The sequence below is a fragment of the Mustelus asterias genome, chromosome 5 (assembly GCF_964213995.1).
Source record: "Mustelus asterias chromosome 5, sMusAst1.hap1.1, whole genome shotgun sequence".
Classification (NCBI taxonomy): domain Eukaryota; kingdom Metazoa; phylum Chordata; class Chondrichthyes; order Carcharhiniformes; family Triakidae; genus Mustelus; species Mustelus asterias.
In genome coordinates, this window is record NC_135805.1 from 39,983,079 (window position 1) to 40,005,456 (window position 22,378).

At 41.7% G+C, this 22,378-nt stretch overlaps 1 protein-coding gene across 1 annotated transcript in view; it reads left to right on the forward strand.

The window, feature by feature from the left end:
- The window catches only part of ascc3 (activating signal cointegrator 1 complex subunit 3), a 562,510-nt gene that overhangs the window by 211,434 nt on the left and 328,698 nt on the right, over positions 1–22,378 (forward strand). Inside the window, exon 14 of the mRNA XM_078212424.1 lies at positions 14,702–14,836. Coding sequence (XP_078068550.1) covers positions 14,702–14,836 — 135 coding nt within the window. The remainder of the gene's footprint in view (positions 1–14,701; positions 14,837–22,378) is intronic.

Genomic DNA, 22,378 nt, shown 5'->3' on the forward strand with positions numbered 1-22,378 from the left:
AAACACAATTGTTGAAACAAACCGACAGGTTGGAAACACTATGAACAAAACAGAATATTCTGTTTTGTTTCAGATTTTTGGCACTTGCGCTTTGTTTTTCATTATCAATAAGTTTTAAAGTTTATTTATTAGTGTCACAAATAGTCTTACTGCAATGAAATTACTGTGAAAATCCCCTAGTCACCACACCCCGGCACTTGTTCGGATACACAGAGAGAATTAAGCATGACCAATTCACCTAACCAGCACGTCTTTGGACTGTGGGAAGAAACCAGAGAACCTGGAGGAAACCCACGCAGACACGAGGAGAACATGCAAACTCCACACAGACAGTGACCCAAGCTGGGAATTGAACCCGGGTCTCTAGCGCTGTGAGGCAGCAGTGATAGCCACCGTGCTGCCCCTTGCGAATTATGCTCACGTTGATGACTTGTTTTCCATGTAAAATACTGATTTGTATTATATCTCACTGTTCATTATACTCACTGATCAGGTATTCATTAGACAAACATTTCCTTGAAATAACTGGCCATATGACAATAAGGATTTGAAGCAGCTTTAAAGCAAATAGAATTTTAGAGCATAAAAACAGGCCATTTAGACTACATCATTAATTGTAGTTATTTACCCTAATGATTTAAAATTGGAAGTCACAAGTATAATTTCAAAATCTGTCGATGATACCTAATTAGGGATACAGTTAATATTGAAGAAAACAGCAGCAAAATAGAACAAGACACTAATGTCGTCATAGTACCAGATGACCATAGGCTGCTCTCCCTTTTGAGGGGGAGGGCTGACTGGTGGTGATTTAACCTGAGGATCACCACATCTCAGGTGAGGGGCAAAGCTGAGAAGGTGGGCCTTCATAAATAACCTCAGCCGGTACGGGAATTGAACCTGCACTGTTGGCGTTGCTCCGCATCACAAACCAGTCATCCAGCCAACTGAGTTAACCAAGAAACACAGAAACAGTGCTAGGTTTCCACTCTAGATCTTCTGACACTTTTTCAAAAAAAAGACAGGGGGCGTTGTTTTGACTGTCATTCTGGTGGGGCGGGGCCTGATCAGCGCCACAGAGATCAGGGCGCACCCTCAAAGTCGGAAAGTAAAGCCCCCACTCCATCGGGAATCCCAACAGACAAGGGGAACACCCCCAACCCTTGAAGACAGAAGGGCAATCTCCCCACTATTCAATGTTTCGGTCATCACCACCCCAACCCCCCTCAAACCATGTAGGCATTAGGGTGACCTGACCTCCACCTCACCATAGGGGCATCAGTCACGCCCCCCAACCCCCCCCAAAATGCAGGCACAATCCCCATCATTGACATCCCCCCTCCACCAATTAATGGGAACTTCTAACCCTAGTGGGATTCCTTAGAGGCCCCGCCCCGGCAGTACCAACCCGGCCTCACCTCCGAGCCCATGGCGTGGTCTTCATGACTGGTTTCTGTTTTTGCAACCAGTAGTGATTCCTGCCGGCAAGATGTCATGCTGGCCGGGGGAGGGAATATCTGATGACCCCGGAAGCAACAGCTTTGAGCCATTTAAGAATATTTGAATGTATTCAAATTGATGGTAATCAGGATCATATCCTCGGTGGACCTGAACCTAATTACATTGCCGATGGGGAAGATCTCACTGCCACAACCCATTATGGTGTTCTCATGAGAGTTAGTGGCCATAACAGGATTTTTGCCCACAGCAAACGGGACCAGAAAATCATGGCCCTGAAATCAGATCTGCCATGATCCTATTGAATGGTGGAGCAGGCTCATGGGGCCGAGTGACCTACTCCTGCTCTTAATTCGTATGTTTATATGTTTGTAAATGATGCCAGCAATTGTTGCTGGAGTGCAGCCTTGGGAAGCCAGTGAAAGGAGTCTCATGAAAAAAGACTAAACCATTAGGAGGTGAGCAGTAATGGAGGCAGTCCAAGTCTTTTGGAGTGAGTCCAGAGTTTAGACTTTTAAAAGTGAAAACTGCATATCCCTTATGACGGAGACAGAATTTTAATGAGATTGTGCATCTCACAGTGGACACTGATGTCTGTGTGGGTTGCTGAGAAATCCATGGGATCTGTATGATCGCATCTGCCATTTATTGTGCAGTGTGGTGTGTTTGACAACAGTTTGCCTGTTAGTTCACATGTACCTCATGTTGACCTGATTTATCTTGTTTGTTCAAAACCATGGATGGAATCTTATGACTTATTTCTCTTGATAATTACTTAAGATCTCAAACTCTGTCTACTTTAAACAAAACGTTACAAAATCTGTGTGTCAACCCCTGGGATTATAACACTGTGCATTGCACAATAATAAGGACATACTGAGGGCGATGGGCCATTGGGAACTTTCGTGAATGAAGGTGCCTGTGATGTATCTCCTTAACCAATGAGGTTTTAAAGATGGGGAGAGAAACCGGATAGTCAGAGGAGGATAAACTGGAGTTTCATTTTGTAGGGGTGTTTAAAATCATGAGGGGCCTAAACAGGATCAATGCAGCGGAAATGATGCCATGAGTAGAAGGATCGACAATTCAAGGATACAGATTTAAGGTGATCGACAAAAGAACTAAAGACATCATAAGGAAAAACAGTCTTACACAACAGGTGGGATTTTAGGTCCTCGCTCATCCCGAAACTGTAAAATCCCGCCTGAGGTCAACGGATCTTTTCGTTGTCTGCCCTTCGCCCGCTCCGATTCCTGTGGTGAGCAGGGTGTGAAATTCCAGCCTATGAGTGGTTCCAATCTGGAATATACTCCCTGAAAGGGTGGAGGAGGCAGATTCAGTCATAGCCTTTGAAAGGGAATTGATTAAACACCTAAAGGGAAAACATTTGGAGGGCCAAAGGGAAAGGGCACTCGTGGGATTAGTTAAATTGCTTTTGAGGAGAAACCAGCATATGCACGCCCAGCCGAATAACCTCCTATAACCACTCTACAATTGTATGAAATCGAATACATAAATAAATGGAGAGAAAGAAAAATGTGATTAATGGAGGGAAAAGTATAGAAAAGAAAAGTGAGAGAAAAAAGTTGAATTTTTTTTGAGTCTCCAAGAAGAATTTATTATCTGCAGGAAAGAGATTGAACAGTTTAAATTGTTCCCTTTCAGGGAAGAGGTTGATTGACATTGCATTAACAATTATCATGTTAAAAGGCACTCTTTACCACTGCCCTAAATTCCTGCAGTAAATTTAATGAATAATTATTCTGTGAATCTAACAATCTTAGAATAGGAATGCTAATGACACAATATGTTTTCAGGAGGCAAATGGAGCAGACTAAATCGATCAGCAGGTTCGGGAAATTTGCAATTTGTGGCATATCTCTTACTCTTTCGAATTCACCATTAATTCTATAAGATTTGACCCAATTTGTTGCAAAATAGTGTGGAATGGTGGTTCCAATTCCAGTACAGATTTAGTTTTAGAGGAAGAAACAAGACATGCAATGCACAATAAAATCACAGTATCCACACAATTAAATGAAAGTCAATCTGCAGCAATGTAACTCTGTAATAGCACAATTGAATGAATGATTTTACCCTTTTAATTGCTGTGGACTGAAGTTATTGCTATTGATATGTCCCACAAAATTGTCTTAATTGTAGTTTAAGTGCTAAGTATAGATTGTAGTTTAAAGCACTGCTGATTTTTTTCCTGCAATTGATGTTACTCTAAGGATGACTGCAAATTCATTATTGAACATTGCAGCCATTATTTTTGAAAAAATCTCCAAGGAAACATTTGAATTATAATCCAAAGGAATCAATGTTCAGAAAGCACTGGTGAAAGAGAGAAATATTCTAGTCCTCCCTATTTGCACTGCTGCACAAATGGAGATGAAAGTAACAGGTAAACTTAGTGTAATAGCAAAATCACAAATTAAAGAGCTACTTCTAGTTATAAATAATCATTTTGTAGATGAAATACTTTCGAGCAATTAATGAGTGATTGGGAATTTGGAAGTTTCAGGAGTAATAACGTAATGAATGTCAGAGATACTGGATGCAATCTTCCAGCTTTTCACATCGGGGGATCTTCTGGTCCTGCTGATGGTGCACCCCCTCTGCACATTTCCCGGTGGCATGGGATGGATTCAACAGGAAATCGCACTGACATCTGCGGGACCAGCAAAGAGGTGGAGGGGACAGTTCACTCAATGTTGAACTCAGTCCGGATTGACGGTCTTCAGCAAAGCGGCCACCCAGTCTGCATTTGATGTCTCCGATGTAGAGTAGACCGCATTGGGAGCAGCGAATGCAATAGACCACATTGAAGGAGGTGCATGTGAAGGGGTGTTTAGGACCTGGGATGGTGAGCAGGGAGGAGGTAAAGGGGCAGGTGTTGCACCTTCTACGATATTCACTGAACTTTCTGCTAAGGTAACTAGACCCTTCCTATCCACTCTATCCAGGTCCCTCACAATTTTGTGCATCTCAATAAAATCTCCCCTCAGCCTCATCTCTTCCAAGGAGCACATCCCCAGCCAATCCAATTTTTATCATAGCTGGCAACATTCTCTCTGTACCCTCTATAGTACAATTGCATTCTTTCTGTAATGAGGTGACCAGAACTTCCTCACGCTGTGGCCTAACTAATGATTTATACAGTTTCAGTAGTGTGATATAGGAAGAAACTGAGAAACTATTCCCACTCATGAGAATGAGAGGCACAGATTTAAAGTAATCGTCAAAAGAAGCCATAGCAGTGCATTGAGATGTTAGGATTAGGAATGCATTGCCTGAGTGTGATGATGGCAGGTTCAATTGAGGCATTCAAGAGGAAATTGGATCAATATCCAAAAAGGAAGAATGTGCAAGACTCAGGGAGAAGGTCGGGAATAGCACTAAGTGAATTGCTCCTTCATAGGGCCTACAAAAATATGGCAGGCTGAATAGCGACCTCCATTTCTGTAACCATTCTGTGATGTATTTGAAAAGATATTTCCTTGACCGATGCTCCCAGAAAATTAAAGAGGTGACTGAATTCTTAAAAGCGCTAACATTTGCCTTAATTTATAGATAATAGAGTTGATATGTTTTTTGTGGTTTATATCAGATCCAATTTTCTCTGGAAACTTGCACGGTTTCATAATTTGGACTTTTGAGATGTGCAAAAAAAAGAGTAAATTATTGAATAAGTGTATGCCATTATTATGCCACTCCATACTTTGCTGAGACCTTTATACCACCCTGTCATTAGCCTTGGCATACACAGCAATTAATTATCATAACTCCTCCACAGTGGAGGTCACAATTCTGATGTAAAGTCTTTGAATTGAAATGTTAACCCTGTTTCTCTGTGCACAGATGCTGTCAGACTTGCTGAGTATTTCCATCATTTTTTGATTTTATTTCAGATTTCCAGCATCTGCAGTATATTGTTATTGCTGAGGTCACAATTTTCCTGTTTCTCAGATGGTTTACACAGCACTTCCCACACGTGGAATAAAAAATAATGGCTTTTTGAGATTTGGCAGTGCATGATTTATTGTTCCAAGGCCATTTAAGACCTTTGCATGTCTTAAATGTCAGCTGTGGTTCCATTAGTAGACTCTCTCCTCTGAGCCACACAGTTCCTGTTTCAAATCCCATTCCAGGATTTGAGCTCAAAATTCAAGGCTAACACCGCAGTGTTGTGCTGCATTGTTGTAGGTGCCATCTGCTCTCTTGGGTGGACACAAAAGATGCCAAGACACTATTTTGAAGAAAGGAAAGAGAAACCTCATCCCTGATGCCCTAGCCATTATTTAGCCCTCAAACACATGACAAAAACAGATTATCTGGCCATCATCACACTGCTGTTTGTGGGAAGTTGCTTTGCACAGATTGGCTGCTATGTCCCCAACAGTAATTACACTTCAAAAAGTACTTCATTGTCTGCAAAGCACTTTGAGGCATCCATTGGTCAAAGAGCAAAGAATAACGTAAAGATTGATAAGGAAGGAAAAATTAGAGTGTACCGAGAAAAAGATAGCTAGAAATATAAGGACAGAAAATAAGAGTTTTTATAGAAAACAGTTCACAAAGTGAGTGTTGGTCCTGTAGAAAGTGAATCAGGGGAATTAAGAATGGAAAATAAGGAGATGACAGATGAATTGAACCAGTATTTTGCATCAGTCTTCAATGTAGAGAGTACAAGTAACATCCCCAGAAGTAGTAAACTAGGAAATGGAAGGGAGGAAGGAACTCTCACCAAGCAAGTGTACTGAGAAAATTGTTGGAACTGCAGGCTGACAAGTCCCCTGGTCCTGATGGACTATATCCTAGGGTCTTAAAATAAATGACTAGTGAGACAGTTGATGTGTTAGTTTTAATTTTTCAAAAAAATGTTGACTGCCCAATTACCCTGCCATAGCACCTTTGATAATAGCTTCTATTATTTTCCCTATGACAGATGTTAAGCTAACCGGCTTATAATTTTCTGCTTTCTGTCTCCCTCCCTTTTTTGAATGACGGGGTTACCTTCACTACTTTCTAATCAAATTAAACTTTCCCTGAATCTAGTGAATTTTGGAGGACTGTGTATAGTGTTGGTTTCCTTATTTATGGAAGGATGTGAATGCATGGGAAACAATTCAAAGAAAATTTACAAAATCAATATCTGGAATGGTCGGATTGTCCTGTGAGGAAAGGCTGGACAGGCTTGAATTGTATACAATGGTGTTCAGAAAATCAGGAGGTGACTTGATTGAAACACATAACATCCTGATATGTCTTGGCAGTGTTGATGTGGAGAGGATTTTCCTCTTTTGCGAGGAGCTGTGCTATGAGCAATTATTTAAAAATAAGGGGTCATGCATTTAGGACAAATCATATATTTTTTTCTTTCAGTGAGTTGAAAACCTTGAGGACTCTCTTCCTCAAAAGGCAGTGAAAGCAGAGTTTTTGAATAATTTTAAGGCAGAGATAGATTCTTGACAAGCAAGGAAGTTAAGCGTTATCAGGGGAGGTGGAAATATGAATTTGAGGTTACGATCAGATCAGTCATGATCTTATTGAATGGTGGAAGTGGCTTGAAGGACTGAGTGACCTGCGCCTAACTCTTGGGGCGATTCTCTGACCACGCCGCACCTAGCACAGATTGTTCCGATTCCAGAGAATAGTGTGCGGGCCTAAAAATCAGTGTTGCGCCCATCATCAAACTGTTTGTAAGTCTCCTGGCTCCTTTCTAATGGTGTGAACTGGATGCACCAAGAAAGGGCGTGAAGCTGATTAGCATATTTAAAGTAGTATTTAAATATGGATTGCCCATTCGAATCCCAGCGCACAGAGGTCTCCAGCCTTCGGGTGTGGTGTGATAACAGCAAGAATCACTACTGGTCTCCACTAGCGGAGATCTGGAGCGATGGTCACACCCGGGGGCTCAGAGGCCATTGAAGCCCCTGATAGTCAGGGGTATGGCCAGGCAGTGCCCATTGGGCAGGCACACTGGCTGTGGCCACCAGGTACTCCAGCTGTGGCCACCAGGGCCCTGGGCGTTCCACTTGGGCACTGCCTATGTGCTGGGCAATGCCAAGGGGGTGGGGCCTGAGTGATGGTTATGATGGGGGGGGGGGGGTCATGCAGGGGTGAATCATATCTGGGGGGGCATATCGGGGATCAGGCAGGGGGACACATTGGGAGGGCCCTGATGCCGGTGCCATGTCAGCGAGGTGGTGGGGGAACATGCTGCTGATGAGGTGGGGGGTGGGGTGTCCCGATGTCCATGGGGAGAGTGAGGGGGTCTTCCAGTACACTCTGAGATCAGGGCATCCTTGTGAGATGGTGCCCAAGTGCTCTGGAGCCGGGCTCATTGGCGTGTTTAAGCTCCTCCCTCTCCTCCCACCATGCCCCTAACCCCCAGTACCGGAGCGAAACTCCCAACTCTCTAAAAAAAAATAATGGAGTGCGGGAGGAGTGCGGTGCAGTGCGCACCTGAGAGACACAGCGCGAGTCACTCCATTATTCTCGCCATTATGACGCTTAGTTTTTTTGGGAGAATTTTGTCCCTCATGTTTGTATGTATGTGTAATGCAAGTCTTTCTTTACAAGTTGATGTGAGTGTGTTTGCTGAGCTGTTGGGAAGAGTCTGATTCATTTCCAAGCATTGATTTTACACATTCATTAAATGATTCTATAATTAAACCAGCTCAGCTAAGATTTAAATAGCCATTTAATTTATTAAGCCCTAATGTATTTTACCAATGGCCAAAATATCATAAAAAGCAGGAGCAGGCCACTCTGCCCCTGTAATAAGAAATTTCACAGAAATATTTTATTTTCAACCAAAGTAGTCAGAAGTATACGTGCACTGGAATTGCATTCGCCTCATCAAATTTTCCTTCTGAAATCTCTCAACCACAGAGGAATCTATAACATTACAAACTTAATGAATGTAATGGTTATTCCGTGACTTAATGAGAGGAGCCAGGAGATCATTTAATTACATCAGCAAGATATCGCTGAAACCCAGTCAGTTTGTGACCTGTTCAATTGGCCCTCATGCAGTTATTGTAAACAGAGAGGGAGCTGTGATGGGTATCAGGGAGCATCTCGGTTGCCATTAGCTGACAAACATTGGCTATTAGCTGTGCCACTTCTGCTATGCATGGTGTGGCATATTCTAATCAAAAATGCAGGAAAATATAGAGCAAGTTATTACTGGTGATTGACAGCTAAAGTTATGGTGTGCATCATCAATATCGCTGCAAGAAAATCTCCCTATTTGAGACTGCTCCCCAGCTACATTTCGAGTACATTTTCCTCCCAACCTGTGGTGGACATGCCATATTTCCTGAGGTTCATTTTCAAGAAATCCTTCAACCTTAGTCTTGGCTTACCTTCTTGGTGGTGTCCAAGTTTAAATTATGAATATGGCCTTAAGATTTTTATCATCAGTCTTACATATTATATGTCCACTCCATCTGAGCTGGGCTCTAATAATGGGGTGGTGGGCCTGTGGAAGATGCTGTTTCAGAAAGTCAGTGCAGATTTGATGTGCTGAATGGCCTCCTTCTGCACTGTAGGGATTCTATGGTTCTTTGGGTTCCACGTTCCTAACCACTCTCAGAGCCACTTTTTAAATATAGAACAAGTAACTTGCTGCCATTTAAAGTCATAAACCACAGCAGAGAAAACCATTCAGCCCATTGTACCCGTGCTGGCTCTTTGATAGAACTAGCCAATTCTTTCCTCTCTTTTTATTCTTTCACAGGATGTGGATGTTGCAGGCTAGTCCAGCATTTATTGCCCACTCCTAATTGCCCTTGAGGAGGTGGTGGTGAGCCACTTTCTTGAACTATTGTAGTCTCTATGGTGTAGGTACACCCACAGTGCTCTTTGGGAGAGAAAGAAGGAAACTCCTCCTGTAAGTATTTTCCTTTCAGGTATTTATCCAATTACTTTTTGGAACTCAGTCTTTCAGGCAGTGTGTTCCAGATCACAGCAACTTAGTGAGTAAAATAAAAACCTTTCTCATGTCGCCTCTAGTTCATTTGACTTGAAAATGTTGGCCTCTAGTTACTGATTATTCCGTCAGTGGAAACAATATTTAAAATTATTATCAGGTAAAACTAAGAATGAACAATGGGATCCAGAGGACTGGGAGAAATATAAAGGACAGCAAAAAATGACAAGAAGGAATGCAAAAAAAAACTTGGAAGGAATATCAAGAGTAATAAGACTCTTCCAATTACATTAGGAGGAAAGGTGTCAACGGGGGTAATGTTGATTCTTCAAAAACAGACATGAATAATAGCATAAATGAAAATAAGGAACTGGCAGACTTGTTAAATAATTGTGTTGCCTCAGTGCAGCTCAGGGACTTTTACCTGGATACCTCTTGTGCAATTGCTCAGATACTTGTCTTGAAAACTGAGTATAGTGCGCTCAAACAACCTATTTCTTTCATAACCTAACAAGGATTGCATACAAGAGTAGTACCAGCTTCCTCCTAGAACCTATTTCTCCCATACTAATTTCTGCTGGACCTCCCCAGAGGAAGAACAAAGTCTTTTTAAAACTTAATTGTTAATCTAGAGCTTCAGATTATTCAGATTACAGCTTCAGTTTCAGATTGAAACAATTCCCTTCTGCTAAATCTCAAGTTCTATTTTTTAGAAAGCAAACCTTACTTGGCACGATTAGCCTCCCCTTAATTGAAGGGTATGGGCAAAAAGCAATTGTGCAGGTGAAGACCAGACTTCTGCTTTGCTGCAGCCTTTCTTTGTGGCCTTAAATTAGCGTGTTCTTTTACCAGCTGTTCAGCCGACAGCTTTCCATGAGGCGATTCTTTACCCCAGTAGGAAAGGGCATGCATGACATAGGTTATCCTGTTCCATGCAAACCCACTATATATTAGATGATAGTTGAATTCTATCATTTGGAGGCAGACTTATTATCCTCGTATCTGATTTGAGCAATACCTTTGGAGATCTAACTAAGTAGAAACTAAATATAACTATTAAGGATGTATCAGTGGACAATGTGTTTTCTAGTGTGCAGATATGTACACATTGTAACTGGGAAATTTAACACCCTCCTCGCCCCGCCCCAGCATTCTGTCTGAAATGTGTGCTCAACCCATTCTACGCCAGATAGGCTGGAGGCGGGCAGTAACGCCTTTAAGCTTTATCTAACAACTCAAACATAGTTATCTATGAAAAATACCAAGAATGACAACAAAAGCAACAAGACACAAAGCTCCTAAAAGTTTAATTTTTAGCGTATGAGCAAGTTCTGGCTTCCATCAGAAGACCCTGCCAAAAATCAGAAGCAGCTGCATAGTGTCACTCATCACTTTAAATTTGTTTCAAGAAAGGCCACAGCAGAAAATGATGGGGGCGATTCTCCCATCCCGCTGCGCTGCTTTTGTAACGCAGCGGGTCGGGAGACTCTAGCGGAGGCCGTTTCGCAGGCTTCCCGCTGGGCGCCATGGCCTCCGCAAGTCTCCGGCACCCGGATTTCCAGCACTGTCAGGAATTTTAATATACTTTAAATGTCATTAGCGGGCCCAGGACTGAAATCTCCAGTATTTCATTCCAGTGGGATTTAGCATAGCTACCCACTTGCGGGGAGCTGGCGGCCCGACCCCGTTGGAGTGAAAAGAGGGGACATTCAAGGCCACCCAGAGGGTTGGACACCAGGGGTGGGTGACCCCTGGGTATTGCCAGCTTGGCAGTGCCAGCCTTGGGCACTGCCCAAGGGTCAAAGTGCCAATGCCGGGGGCATCTAGGCAATGCCCATCAGGCATGGGGAGTACCAATGGGGAGGGGCTTGATGAGGGGGCAGGGCGTCTGGGAGGGGGGTGATCAGTGGGGGTAGGGAGTCCTGCTGCCACTCTGCATTTGGGCTGAGTGACAGAGAGAGGGAGGGAGGCCAGCAATAGGGGCTGGCCATTGGGTGGGGGAGATCGCGAGATCGGGGCTGCCGGTTGCGGGGTGGATCTTGGCGTTGACAGATCGGCGCATGCACAGTGGCCCACTGGCCTCTACAGCAGGAATAGACCCCTCCCCCGGATTTTCAATGGGATTTATGCCCTTGCATTCTGCAGTGCACAGTGTGGGAGATTCATTTTGAAACTCCCACTTAAAAAAACGTGATTTACTCCAGTTTTTATGCAAATTCGATACTTAGAATTTTTTCTATATTGCCATCTGTAACCCCCGATGTTTATTAAAATGGAACTTTTATTTCATTAAAAATTAACAGTCCTCAATTGTAATGCTAGATGAAACTGTGGCTGGGATTTTCCGGCTCCCCTTGCGGTGTGTTTTCCACTGTCAAAGGTTTTCCAGTCCCGCCGAAGTCTACAGCATTCTGCATGGTTCATACATCCCGGCACCAGGGAACTTGCCGCAGGAGCTCGCCTCAAAGAGACTGGTAGGAAGGACTGGAAAATATCACCCTGTGCTACTCAGAAAATATAACAGCTTGAAAACAAGGCATTTTATCAACAAAATGTGTTATGAATTAAAACATTTAAATAAAAAATTTACCAGGCGAGGTTAGAAAATTGAGTTCTTTTTAACAGAACATTTATGGATATCCTATCTAACTACATATGTTCGAGGTTGACTAAAATAATGTGTTGTTTTCCATTACTTTGAAAATATGAATGTTGAGTGGAACATGTGAATTCAAATACTATTCTTAGCAGTTTGGTTTTATATCTATACATTAGCTAGACGACTGGTTTGTGATGTAGAACAACGCCAACAGCGCGGGTTCAATTCCCATACCGGCTGAAGTTAATTCATGAAGGCCCGCCTTCTCAACCTTGCCCCTCGCCTGAGATGTGGTGATCCTCAGGTTAAAATCATCACTGGTCAGCTCTCCCCTCAAAGGGAGAGCAACCTATAGTCATCTGGGACTATGGCAATTTTACTTTATTTATTCCATATAAATATATCAATGTGAGCATCAGCTTGAATTTCTTGAACACGTTTAGTGTTTTTTTTAAACAACTGTCCTGAACTTCCTAACCCACAGACTGCACAATCAGTAACGATAGGCAACAGTACCTCCTCCATGACCATCCTCAACACCGATGCCCAACAAGGCTGTGTTCTCAGCCCCCCACTATACTCCTTATACACCTATGACTGTGTGGCCAAATCCCCCTCCAATTCGATTTTCAAGTTTGCTGATGACACCACTGTAGTGGGTTGGATCTCAAACAATGATGAGACAGAGTACAGGAATGAGATAGAGAATCTAGTGAACTGGTGCGATGACAATAATCTCTTCCTCGATGTCAACAAAACGAAGGAGATAGTCATCAACTTCAGGAAGCGCATTGGAGAACATGCCCCATCAACATCAATGGGACAAAGTAGAAATGGTTGAGAGTTTCAAGTTTTTTAGGTATCCAGATCACCAACAACCTGTCCTGGTCCCCTCATGCTGACACTATAGTTAGGAAAGCCCACCAACGCCTCTACTTTCTCAGAAGACTAAGAAAATTTGGCATGTCAGCTACGACACTCTCCAACCTTTACAGTTGCACCATAGGAAGCATTCTTTCTGGTTGTATCACAGCTTGGTATGGCTCCTGCTCTGCCCAAGGCCGCAAGAAACTACAAAGGGTCGTGAATGAAGCCCAATCCATCACGCAAACCAGCCTCCCATCCGTTGACTCTGTCTCCACTTCCTGCTGCCCCGGAAAAGCAACCAGCATAATTAAGGACCCCTCGCACCCTGGACATTCTCTCTTCCATCTTCTTTCGTCGGGAAAAAGATACAAAAGTCTGCAGTCACATACCAACTGACTCAAGAACAGCTTCTTCTCTGCTGCCATCAGACTTCTGAATGGACCTACCTCACATTAAGTTGATCTTTCTCACACCCTAGCTATGACTGTAACACTACATTCTGTACTCTCTCTCATTTTCCTTCTCTATGAACAGTATACTTTGTCTGTGTAGCATGCAAGAAACAATGCTTTTCACTGTGTTCTAATACATGTGTCAATAATAAATCAAATCAAATGTAATGATATGACATGATTATAATTGTGGCAAAAAGATAATCCACATTAAGGAAAATCTCATGATAGATCTTTGGTCAAGTTTCAGTTAAACATATATTGTAGTGTCGCAAGGCAGTTATCACTGCCATCTAATCTTATCACTGCCATCTGAAATTTACTCATGAAATTTGTTTTTGTGCACCATGCAATGATCATTAATTATCGTCTTATGATCTGAAAGTTCAAAGTGAGCTATATTTTTCTGTTGGGTATGACCATATTGTTGTAAATAGTTCCAGAAGCTTTGTTCAGCTTTGCTTATTCACCAGGGTGAGAAGGATGTGGATTCTTGTTTTTCCTCGTTTATGTTACAAACACTCCCAGTTTGAACATTTTTTTACTTTGGTGAAGTTAGCATGAAAATTCAATCAATCTTAGGCCCAAGGGAATTCCACCAGCAACAGTTTGGTGCATGCGATTTACACCGAAAATGGATGGATGATGACTGAACCCTTTTGTTCATGACGCTAGGTCTCGGTCAACTAAGTATTTGAGGATTTACTTATGCATTCTGCCAGAAGAATCGCACAAACAAACCTAGATTTAGATTTGCCATTCGTGGCATCAGTGAGTGGAAAGTCAATTGACATTATGCAAAGTAAATGCGAACATGTTTCCTCTCATAGTTGTTATGGCATGGCAGATGGTAAATGTCAAACTGCCCAAATCCCAAAGGGAACCTTGAAACAACTGCCAGAATGGTTTTACAATTTTGTGTATTATGAGAAAGTTTTCTGAAAATCAGGAAGTAACTCTCAGACCAATTGCGATGATTTTGTATTAAACTGAAATATTTATTGAAATAAAGGAAATTTTAAAACTCTCAACACATGAACACCTTTGCACAGTTAACAGTATTTTTTAAACCTTTCCAAATAGATCTTGGCTGAGCTAAACCCCCTTCTGATGGCTGCAGTCTTTATAGATTTCCTAAACTATAAATTTCCAGTCACTTTACCACACAATGTCCTGCTGCTCTGAAGGTGCTCACTGAGGGTGACAGCACTTGGTTCTCCTTTGCAGTCTTTCCATCTCTCATCCAATTAAAACAGTCGCACCCCCACAAGCTTGTTTTCCAATATATGAGAGTATGACAGTGATACTATAAAAAAACCCTCTAATTTTCCTGACAAAGCTCATGCTTTTGTTGAATTTAACCATTCTGTTGTCTCTTCCTAGGTGATGGTGTTTGTGCATGCAAGAAATTCAACTGTACGAACAGCCATGGCTCTTCAAGAGATGGCAAAAAACCAGGGTGACATCATGTACTTTATGCCCAATCAAAGCGCGGACTATGGCTCTGCTGAAAAACAGGTACGCTGTCAAGAGAACATTCAGTTGAAGAAATGTGTGCACGTATTTATCCATACAATTCCTTGTGTCATAATGCAAGCAGCTGGGAACCTTATTGGGATGTGGAGATGCCGGCGTTGGACTGGGGTAAACGCAGCAAGAAGTCTCACAATACCAGGTTAAAGTCCCACAGGTTTATTTGGTAGCAAAAACCACTAGCTTTCGGAGCGCTCGCTGTTCCTTCGTCAGGTCACCTGACAAAGGAGCAGCGAGCGCTCCGAAAGCTAGTGGCTTTTGCTACCAAATAAACCTGTTCAATCTTATTGGGACCAGGCAGGCAGGTACAGTCACCATTAACCCTTACCCTGATTCTTGCCCCATATCCAGATAAATTTTGGCCTTCCCTTATCCTCTGGTACAGATGCTTGCACGGCCTAGACACTAGTGCTGGAGCCCATGTACAGTGCTGTGCAGCGTCTTATGCCTTCACTCACTTGGTGCATCATACGCCACACAGTAAACCTCAGAAGACATAATTCATTTGCAGATAAATGTACTGATTTGATTGAATTTTTTGATGAAACAATGAAGAGGGTTATTTGAGGTAGTAGAGGTGATGCTTTGTATCTGGACTTTCTGAAGACATTTGATAAAGAGACGCATAATAGACTGGTAAGCAAAATAGAAACATTTGGAATTGCAACAGCAGCATGGATGTGAAACTAGCTATGGTGCAGAAAGCAGATACAAGTAGTAAATGGTTGTTTCTCGCTGACCAGTAAGTAACGGTCTCCTCCAGGAGTTGGTGTCAGGACCTTTGTTCTTTTCGACATCAGTTAATGACCTGGACTTGGGTATAAAAGGCATAATTTCAGAGCCTGCGGATGACATAAACTTAGAAATGTAATAAGCAGTGAAAACGATAGCAGATCTGAGGGGAATGACTGATGAAATGGTGACACAGATGGCAGGTGAAACTTAATGCAGCCAAGTATGAAGTGATGTATTTTGGAAGGAAAAATTATGAAAGGCAATATAAATAAACTGTACAATTTTGAAGGAGGTACAGGAACAGGAAGATCTTTTTACAATGTAGGTTTCTATTTTGCTTTTTGTTTTCTTTTGTTTTTGCTTTCAGGCAGCAGTTGTTTATCATTCTGCCATTCACACCTCCTATAGACACATCTTATACTGCTTTACTTATCCCATTACCATTTCCTTTGGCTTTATACCATTATCCCTTTTGTAATTCAATCCCTCCAACCTATCACATACCTTTTCCCTTTTGTTACTTTTCCTACTTGCATCCCTTTGGCATTCCAGCAATAGTACTGAAGACTTGGGCTCCATAACTTGGCACCTGCTTAGCCTAGCCAAGCTGTTCCAGTACAGATACAAGCACTGACGTCAACCCAGCAATGTGGAAATTTGCCCTGGAATTTCCTGTCTACAAAAAGCAGGACAAATTCAACTTGGCAAACTAGTTCCTCATCAGTCTACTCTGGATCATCAGTAATGTAATGGAAAGGGCCATCAACAGTGATATCAAGTGGCATTTACTCAGCAATAACCTGCTCACTGCGCTCAGTTCGGGTTCTGCCAGGGCCACTCTGCTGCTGACCTCATTACTATCTTGGGTTAAACATAGATGGAAGAGTTGAACTCAAGAGATGAGGTGAGAGTGACTGCCTTTGACAGCAACATTTGACCCAGTGTGGCATCAAAGGAGCCATAAAAAAACTGGAGTCAATGGAAATCAGGAGGAAAACTTTCCACTGGTTGGAGTCATACCTACCACAAAGGAAGATGATTGTGGTCATTGGAGGTCAATCACCTCAGTCCCTGGACATCATTGTAGGAGTTCCTGAGGATAGTGTCCTAGCTGCTTCATCAATGACTTTCCTTCCATCATAACATTAGAAGAGGGGACGTTCACTGATCTTTGCACAACGTTCAGCATCATTTGTGACTCAGCAGATAACAGAGCAGTCCATAGCTGTATGCAGCAAAACCTGGACAGCATTCGGGTTGGGCTGATAAATAGCAAGTAACACAGTGCCACAAAACTTCCAGCAATGGCCATCTTACCTGGATATTCAGTAGAATTGCCATCGCTGAATCCCCCATTATCAGCATCCTGGAGAAACGGAACTGGACCGGTTATATAAATTCTGTGGCTACAAGAGCAGGTCAGAGACTGGGAATTTTGCAGAGAGGAACTCAACTCCTGATTCTCCAAAGCCTATTTACTATCTAAAAGGCACAAGTCAGGAGTGTGATGGAATATCCTCCATTTGCTTGGATGAATTCGGCTCCAGCAACACTCAGGAAGCTCGACAGTCCAGGACAAAGCAGCCACTCAATGGGCACCCCATCCACCACTTTCAACATCCTCCCCCAGTGATGCACAGTTGTAGCAGCATATAATGTCTACAAGATGCACAAAAACAACTGACTAAGGTTCCTTTAGAGTGCGCCAATTATATTAAAATATATTGAAATGTATGTAAATCAGGTTCATGCCCAAAATGGGCGTGAACCTGATGACGTCGCTGGCGAGGGGCGGGGAAGATCCAAAATCGCGACTTGCCACTTCCGGATCTTGAGCCCCTGCTGGCATTCTGGCGATCAGCACTAGTGGACTCAAGATCTCCCTCAAGGTTAAAGTGTTTCACATTGCTGTGCAGAAGAAGGTCGAGGAAGCCAGTCTCAAGATCAGGTTGAAGGCTTCTGTACAAATCAGTGAATGCAGCAGACAGCAGTTTTGTGTAATTAGCAGAGAGAAAAGGCGGCTTGACTTTGTGAGATGGATGTGAGAGGATAATGGTCTCTAGTTGAAGAGATGAATCCCGCAGCCTTCGACAGATTCTGGGTGATGTGTTCTAGCATAACCAGGGGCAAGAAGAATAATCAAAACAGGCTTTACTTCTGGTGATGGATTTAAGAAACTCTGAAAATTGAGGAAAATGTTTGGAGATGGTCAATCAAAGTTACTACTGAGCAAAACTAGGACACGGGAACCCATTGGAAGCCAGGTGCAACTGTTTGCTATGAGGACTAATTCCATGAAGAGTGCGATGGATGATTGATATATAAAGAGAACATCACCTTCTGCAGTTTTAAAGTAAAAGTTGCCTACGGAGCCTGCTCTGCCATTCATCATAATCATGGCTGATTATCCAACAGAATGGCCTGATCCCACCTTCCCACATATTCTTTGTTTTCCTTCGCATCAAGTGCCATTTCTAACTGCTTCTTGAAAACTTACAATGATTTGGCCTCAAGTACTTTCTGTAGTAGTGAATTCCACAGGCTGACCACTCTCTGGGTGAAGATATTTCCTCTCATTTCTGTCCTAAAGTCTCCCCTGTATCCTCAGACTGTGACCCCTAGTTCATGACACCCCGCCATCGGGAACATCCTTCTTGCATCTACTCTGTCTAGTCCTGTTAGAATTTTCTAGGTTTCTATGAGATCTCTGCTCATTCTTCTGAGCAGAAAATAATCCTAACTGACTCAATTTCTCCACATATGTCAGTCCTGCCTTTCCAGGAATCAGTCTGGTAAACCTTCGCTGCCTTTAGAGCAAGAACATCCTTTCTCAGATAAGGAGACCAAAACTGCACACAATACTCTGGGTGTGGCCTCACCAAGGCCACGTATAATTGTAGCAAGTCATCCCTGCTCCCACCCTCAATCCTTTCGCTATAAAGACCAACATACCATTTGCCTTTTTTTACTGCCTGCTGCACCTGCATGCTTACCTATTTTGACTGGTATATGAGGCCACGTCTCGTTGCACATTCGTCTCTCCTAATTAATGGCCATTCAGATAGTAATCTGCCTTCTCGTTTTGTCAGTAATGTTTATAATTAATTATTGGTTACAATGAAAGTTTTAAAACTTGAGACCTTGCTGTGTCATTCTTTCAGCGAGTAACTGGAATTTTGAATATCTCTTTGAACGTTATCGGTCTCAACAAAGATTGTCGCAAAATTGTGGCCTCTTTTTGGGATTTTGAGCCAACAGCCTGAACGAGTACAGTAGCCAAAGTTTACACAAACAGGATTTCACAGTGACTTTTGCTGTATTTATTGGGAACTCAAATATGGCTATAATTTGTTGCTGAATCTTTCCTCGAATGGGAGGATTTATCTTTGCGTGCCTTACAACAGTTAACAGAGGTTAATTTGAAGGTGCTAGCAGAGAAGTTGGAAACAATTTTAAATATAGGCGCTACAAAAGCACAAATAGAAATCTCTGCAGAGACCGCAGCATAGAATCCCTACAGCGCAGGAGGAGGCCATTCAGCCCATTGAGCCTGCACCAACATCAATCCCACCCAGGCCTATCCCCATAACCTCATATATTTACCCTGATAATCCATATATTTACCTTAATGATCCCCCTGACACTAAGGGTCAATTTAGCACCTAACCCGCACATCTTTGGAGAGTGGAAGGAAACTGGAGCATCCAGAGGAAACCCACACAGACACGGGGAAAATGGGCAAACTACAGACAGTGATCCAAGGCTGGAATCGAACTCGGTTCCCTGGTGCTGTGAGACAGCAGTGCGAGCCATTGTGCCACCGTGCCGCCCTAATGTGGCATAAAAGTATGAAAAACTTCATTTTGCACAATTTTCAGGCATTGTTCAGTCCTACATCGGTATATAACTATTCATGCAATATTTGTAGCATCGCTTAGCAGTCACCCTCTGGCATACATTTCAGTAACTTGCTCTGAAAGTAGAATGGTTTTTGGTTCCGTTATTTTCTGGCAATATGAATCTAAGAAGAATGCATTAATGTTACTGGAGGCACCGTCTGATTTTTCTCATTCATCACCAGTGAAAGAAAGTCTCCCTTTCTCAATGCTTCCTTAACTGCCAGCTTCAAAATATATTTTGGTGTGTACTTCCAGCATGAGAGAGTTAGACATTAAGGCAAATAATTAGAATAGTGGATAATTTTTCACCTTCAGACCTTTTAGTGCGGAGCTTTGCTTGTCCATCTCATTATTTTTTTAAAATTGCCACTGGACCATAAAAGTAGTTTTGGTAAATACTTTGGAATTAGAATTGGAAGGGTGATGTATAGTATGACACTAAGAAAATATATATGAGGTTAAATTTACGTAAAATGATTGCTGCTGTCGTGGATTTTTTTTAAAAACACCCAAATTTGATAAATGCGCTGCGGTAAAACATGTCTGCTAGAACTGCCTGAAGACAACATTTTCAACAATACTGAATAAGAATTGATCCTTTATTTAGAACTGATTATTGTATTGCAGTAAGATGCATTTTATTAAAAGGAAATTACTTTATGAAAGCAAAAATGTTGTTTTAAAACTAAAAAAGAGAAAACGCAGTAAATACTCAACAGGTCAGACATCATCTGTGGGGAGAGAAAACAGTTAACATTTTAGGTCGACGCCCTATCAAAATGATAATGTCAGGAACCTGTACAAGGTGGCTCCTGTGCAATAGTTTTGTTTTAATTCATTTCTGGGGTGCAATAAATTGAAATGAAGAACATTTCAAGTTGGTGAAGGACACAACGTTCTGCAAATTTTCCACCTGTTCTACATAATTCTACAGGAATGAAAGGTAAAACCTGCCAGTGAAAGATCACTGATGGGTAAAGAGACAATGGTGAGAACAAGGTAATGGAGATTGAGATGCTGATGGAACTTGAGCTGTGAAACACAAGCTATTCTGAATTTTATTTTCTAAATATTGAAAAGGTGTCACCCAAAACACCATGTGTGATTTATATTTTTTCTGAAATGTCAAAACCTAAAAATCCTAAGACTTTATCACCTTGTCATTTAAGAATATAATTTGTTCTCTTTTCCTCAAGCTTCCTTGATGATAAACCACATGTTGTTAATAATGAAGCTACCAGCTGTCATCAATTACATATGTTGTATAAAGCATTTAGAAATCTAAGATAGTAAAATTCCTTCACACTCCAGTGCTAATATTCTCTAACTATTCAAATTGTAAGTATTTTTTTAGCTTTTTATGGCTTTTCTATTACTACCATAACAAAACTATAAGCAAGATGCGAATCGCTGAGCATGAACTAAATGAAGTGTATAATTATTATTTCATTTTATGTCATATTATTTCCACTGCTTGTCCACGACCTTAAGACATCCTAGGAGTCTTGGGCAAAGGAAGGGCACCAGGTGGTATCCAAAACTGAAGCCCTTTGGTTTGACTAAAGATATTGGCATAAAAATGAAGCAGGAAAGGGAAGCTTTTTTAAAAAAAAACAGGTTCGTAATATAGTAGAGAATCAAACAGAATTCCAAAAGTATAGAGAAATTACAAAAAACCTGCACAATAAAAGTTAGCTGATAGCACAAAGGAAAATACTAATGTATTTTATAAACCTATGAAGGGATAAAGGATGGTCATAGATAGGGTGAGTTGGTAAGAGACCAAAATAAACTTGTGGAGATAGCAGGCATGGCTGAGGTAGTAAATTAACATTTTTCATCTATCTTTACTAAAGATGTTGCCAACAGCTCAGTATGTTAGCTTGTGGTAGAGAAATTGGATATAGTAGAAATAAAGGATATGTAAATATGCCTATTGACATAGATTTACCACTGTTCATCTAATCTAACAAGACAGGTGTAACAATGATGCTTGAGGTGAATCAGTTCTCCATAATTTAGTGCTGGTTTCTGCTTGTCAATTTAATCTTTTTAAATTTTATACACTTGTGGGCCTAACTAGAATTTCATCTCAATGAGCTCTTCCTTTGACTTTTGGCTGCACTTCTGAACCACCGTTGTGCTATTTTGCTATTTTCTAATTATTTATCAGCATATTGTAGCAGAAACTTGCCACTGGATGATTGGGAATCGCAGTTGTGTAACCTGTGGCATTCGTTACCAATACCGATATTGCAGTGACTTCCAGGCCATTATTTCGAACCATCTTGCAAAACAAAATTGAGGCTACAATACTCTTCTGTGTCCTTAAGAATGTAATATAGCAACATATAAAGCAATATATTTCTGTGGGTTGAGGGGGGTGGTTCTGAAAGAATAATTTGAAATTTTACAACTCCAATCAACATTCATCCCATGATCAAGTTATAATTGTCTGATTCATTGACAGTCCTGGGCTTTCTAATCATAGATGTTCATCATCAATAGCAGAATTGAGGCTGACATACAGTAAACTTACCAATGAGCAAACCAATCAAGATTGTACTACATAAGTGGGCTACTGTCTTTTCAAATGTGTTAAAATCAATATTATTTGCAGCCTCATTCTTCAAATTGAACAACCTACATCAATGACAGTCTACCACAAGAAATTACGATAGTAATCTCAGGATTACTCCCTGTGCCACATGCGAGTGAGGCTCAGGACAGAGAGATAATACAGTTGAACACATGACTAAAGAGTTGGTGTAGGAGGGAGGGCTTTCGACATATGGATCACTGGGATACCTTCTGGGGAAGGTGGGGCCTGTATAAGAAGGACAGGTTGCACCTGAACTGGAGAGGCTCCAATATCCTGGGCGAGAGGTTTACT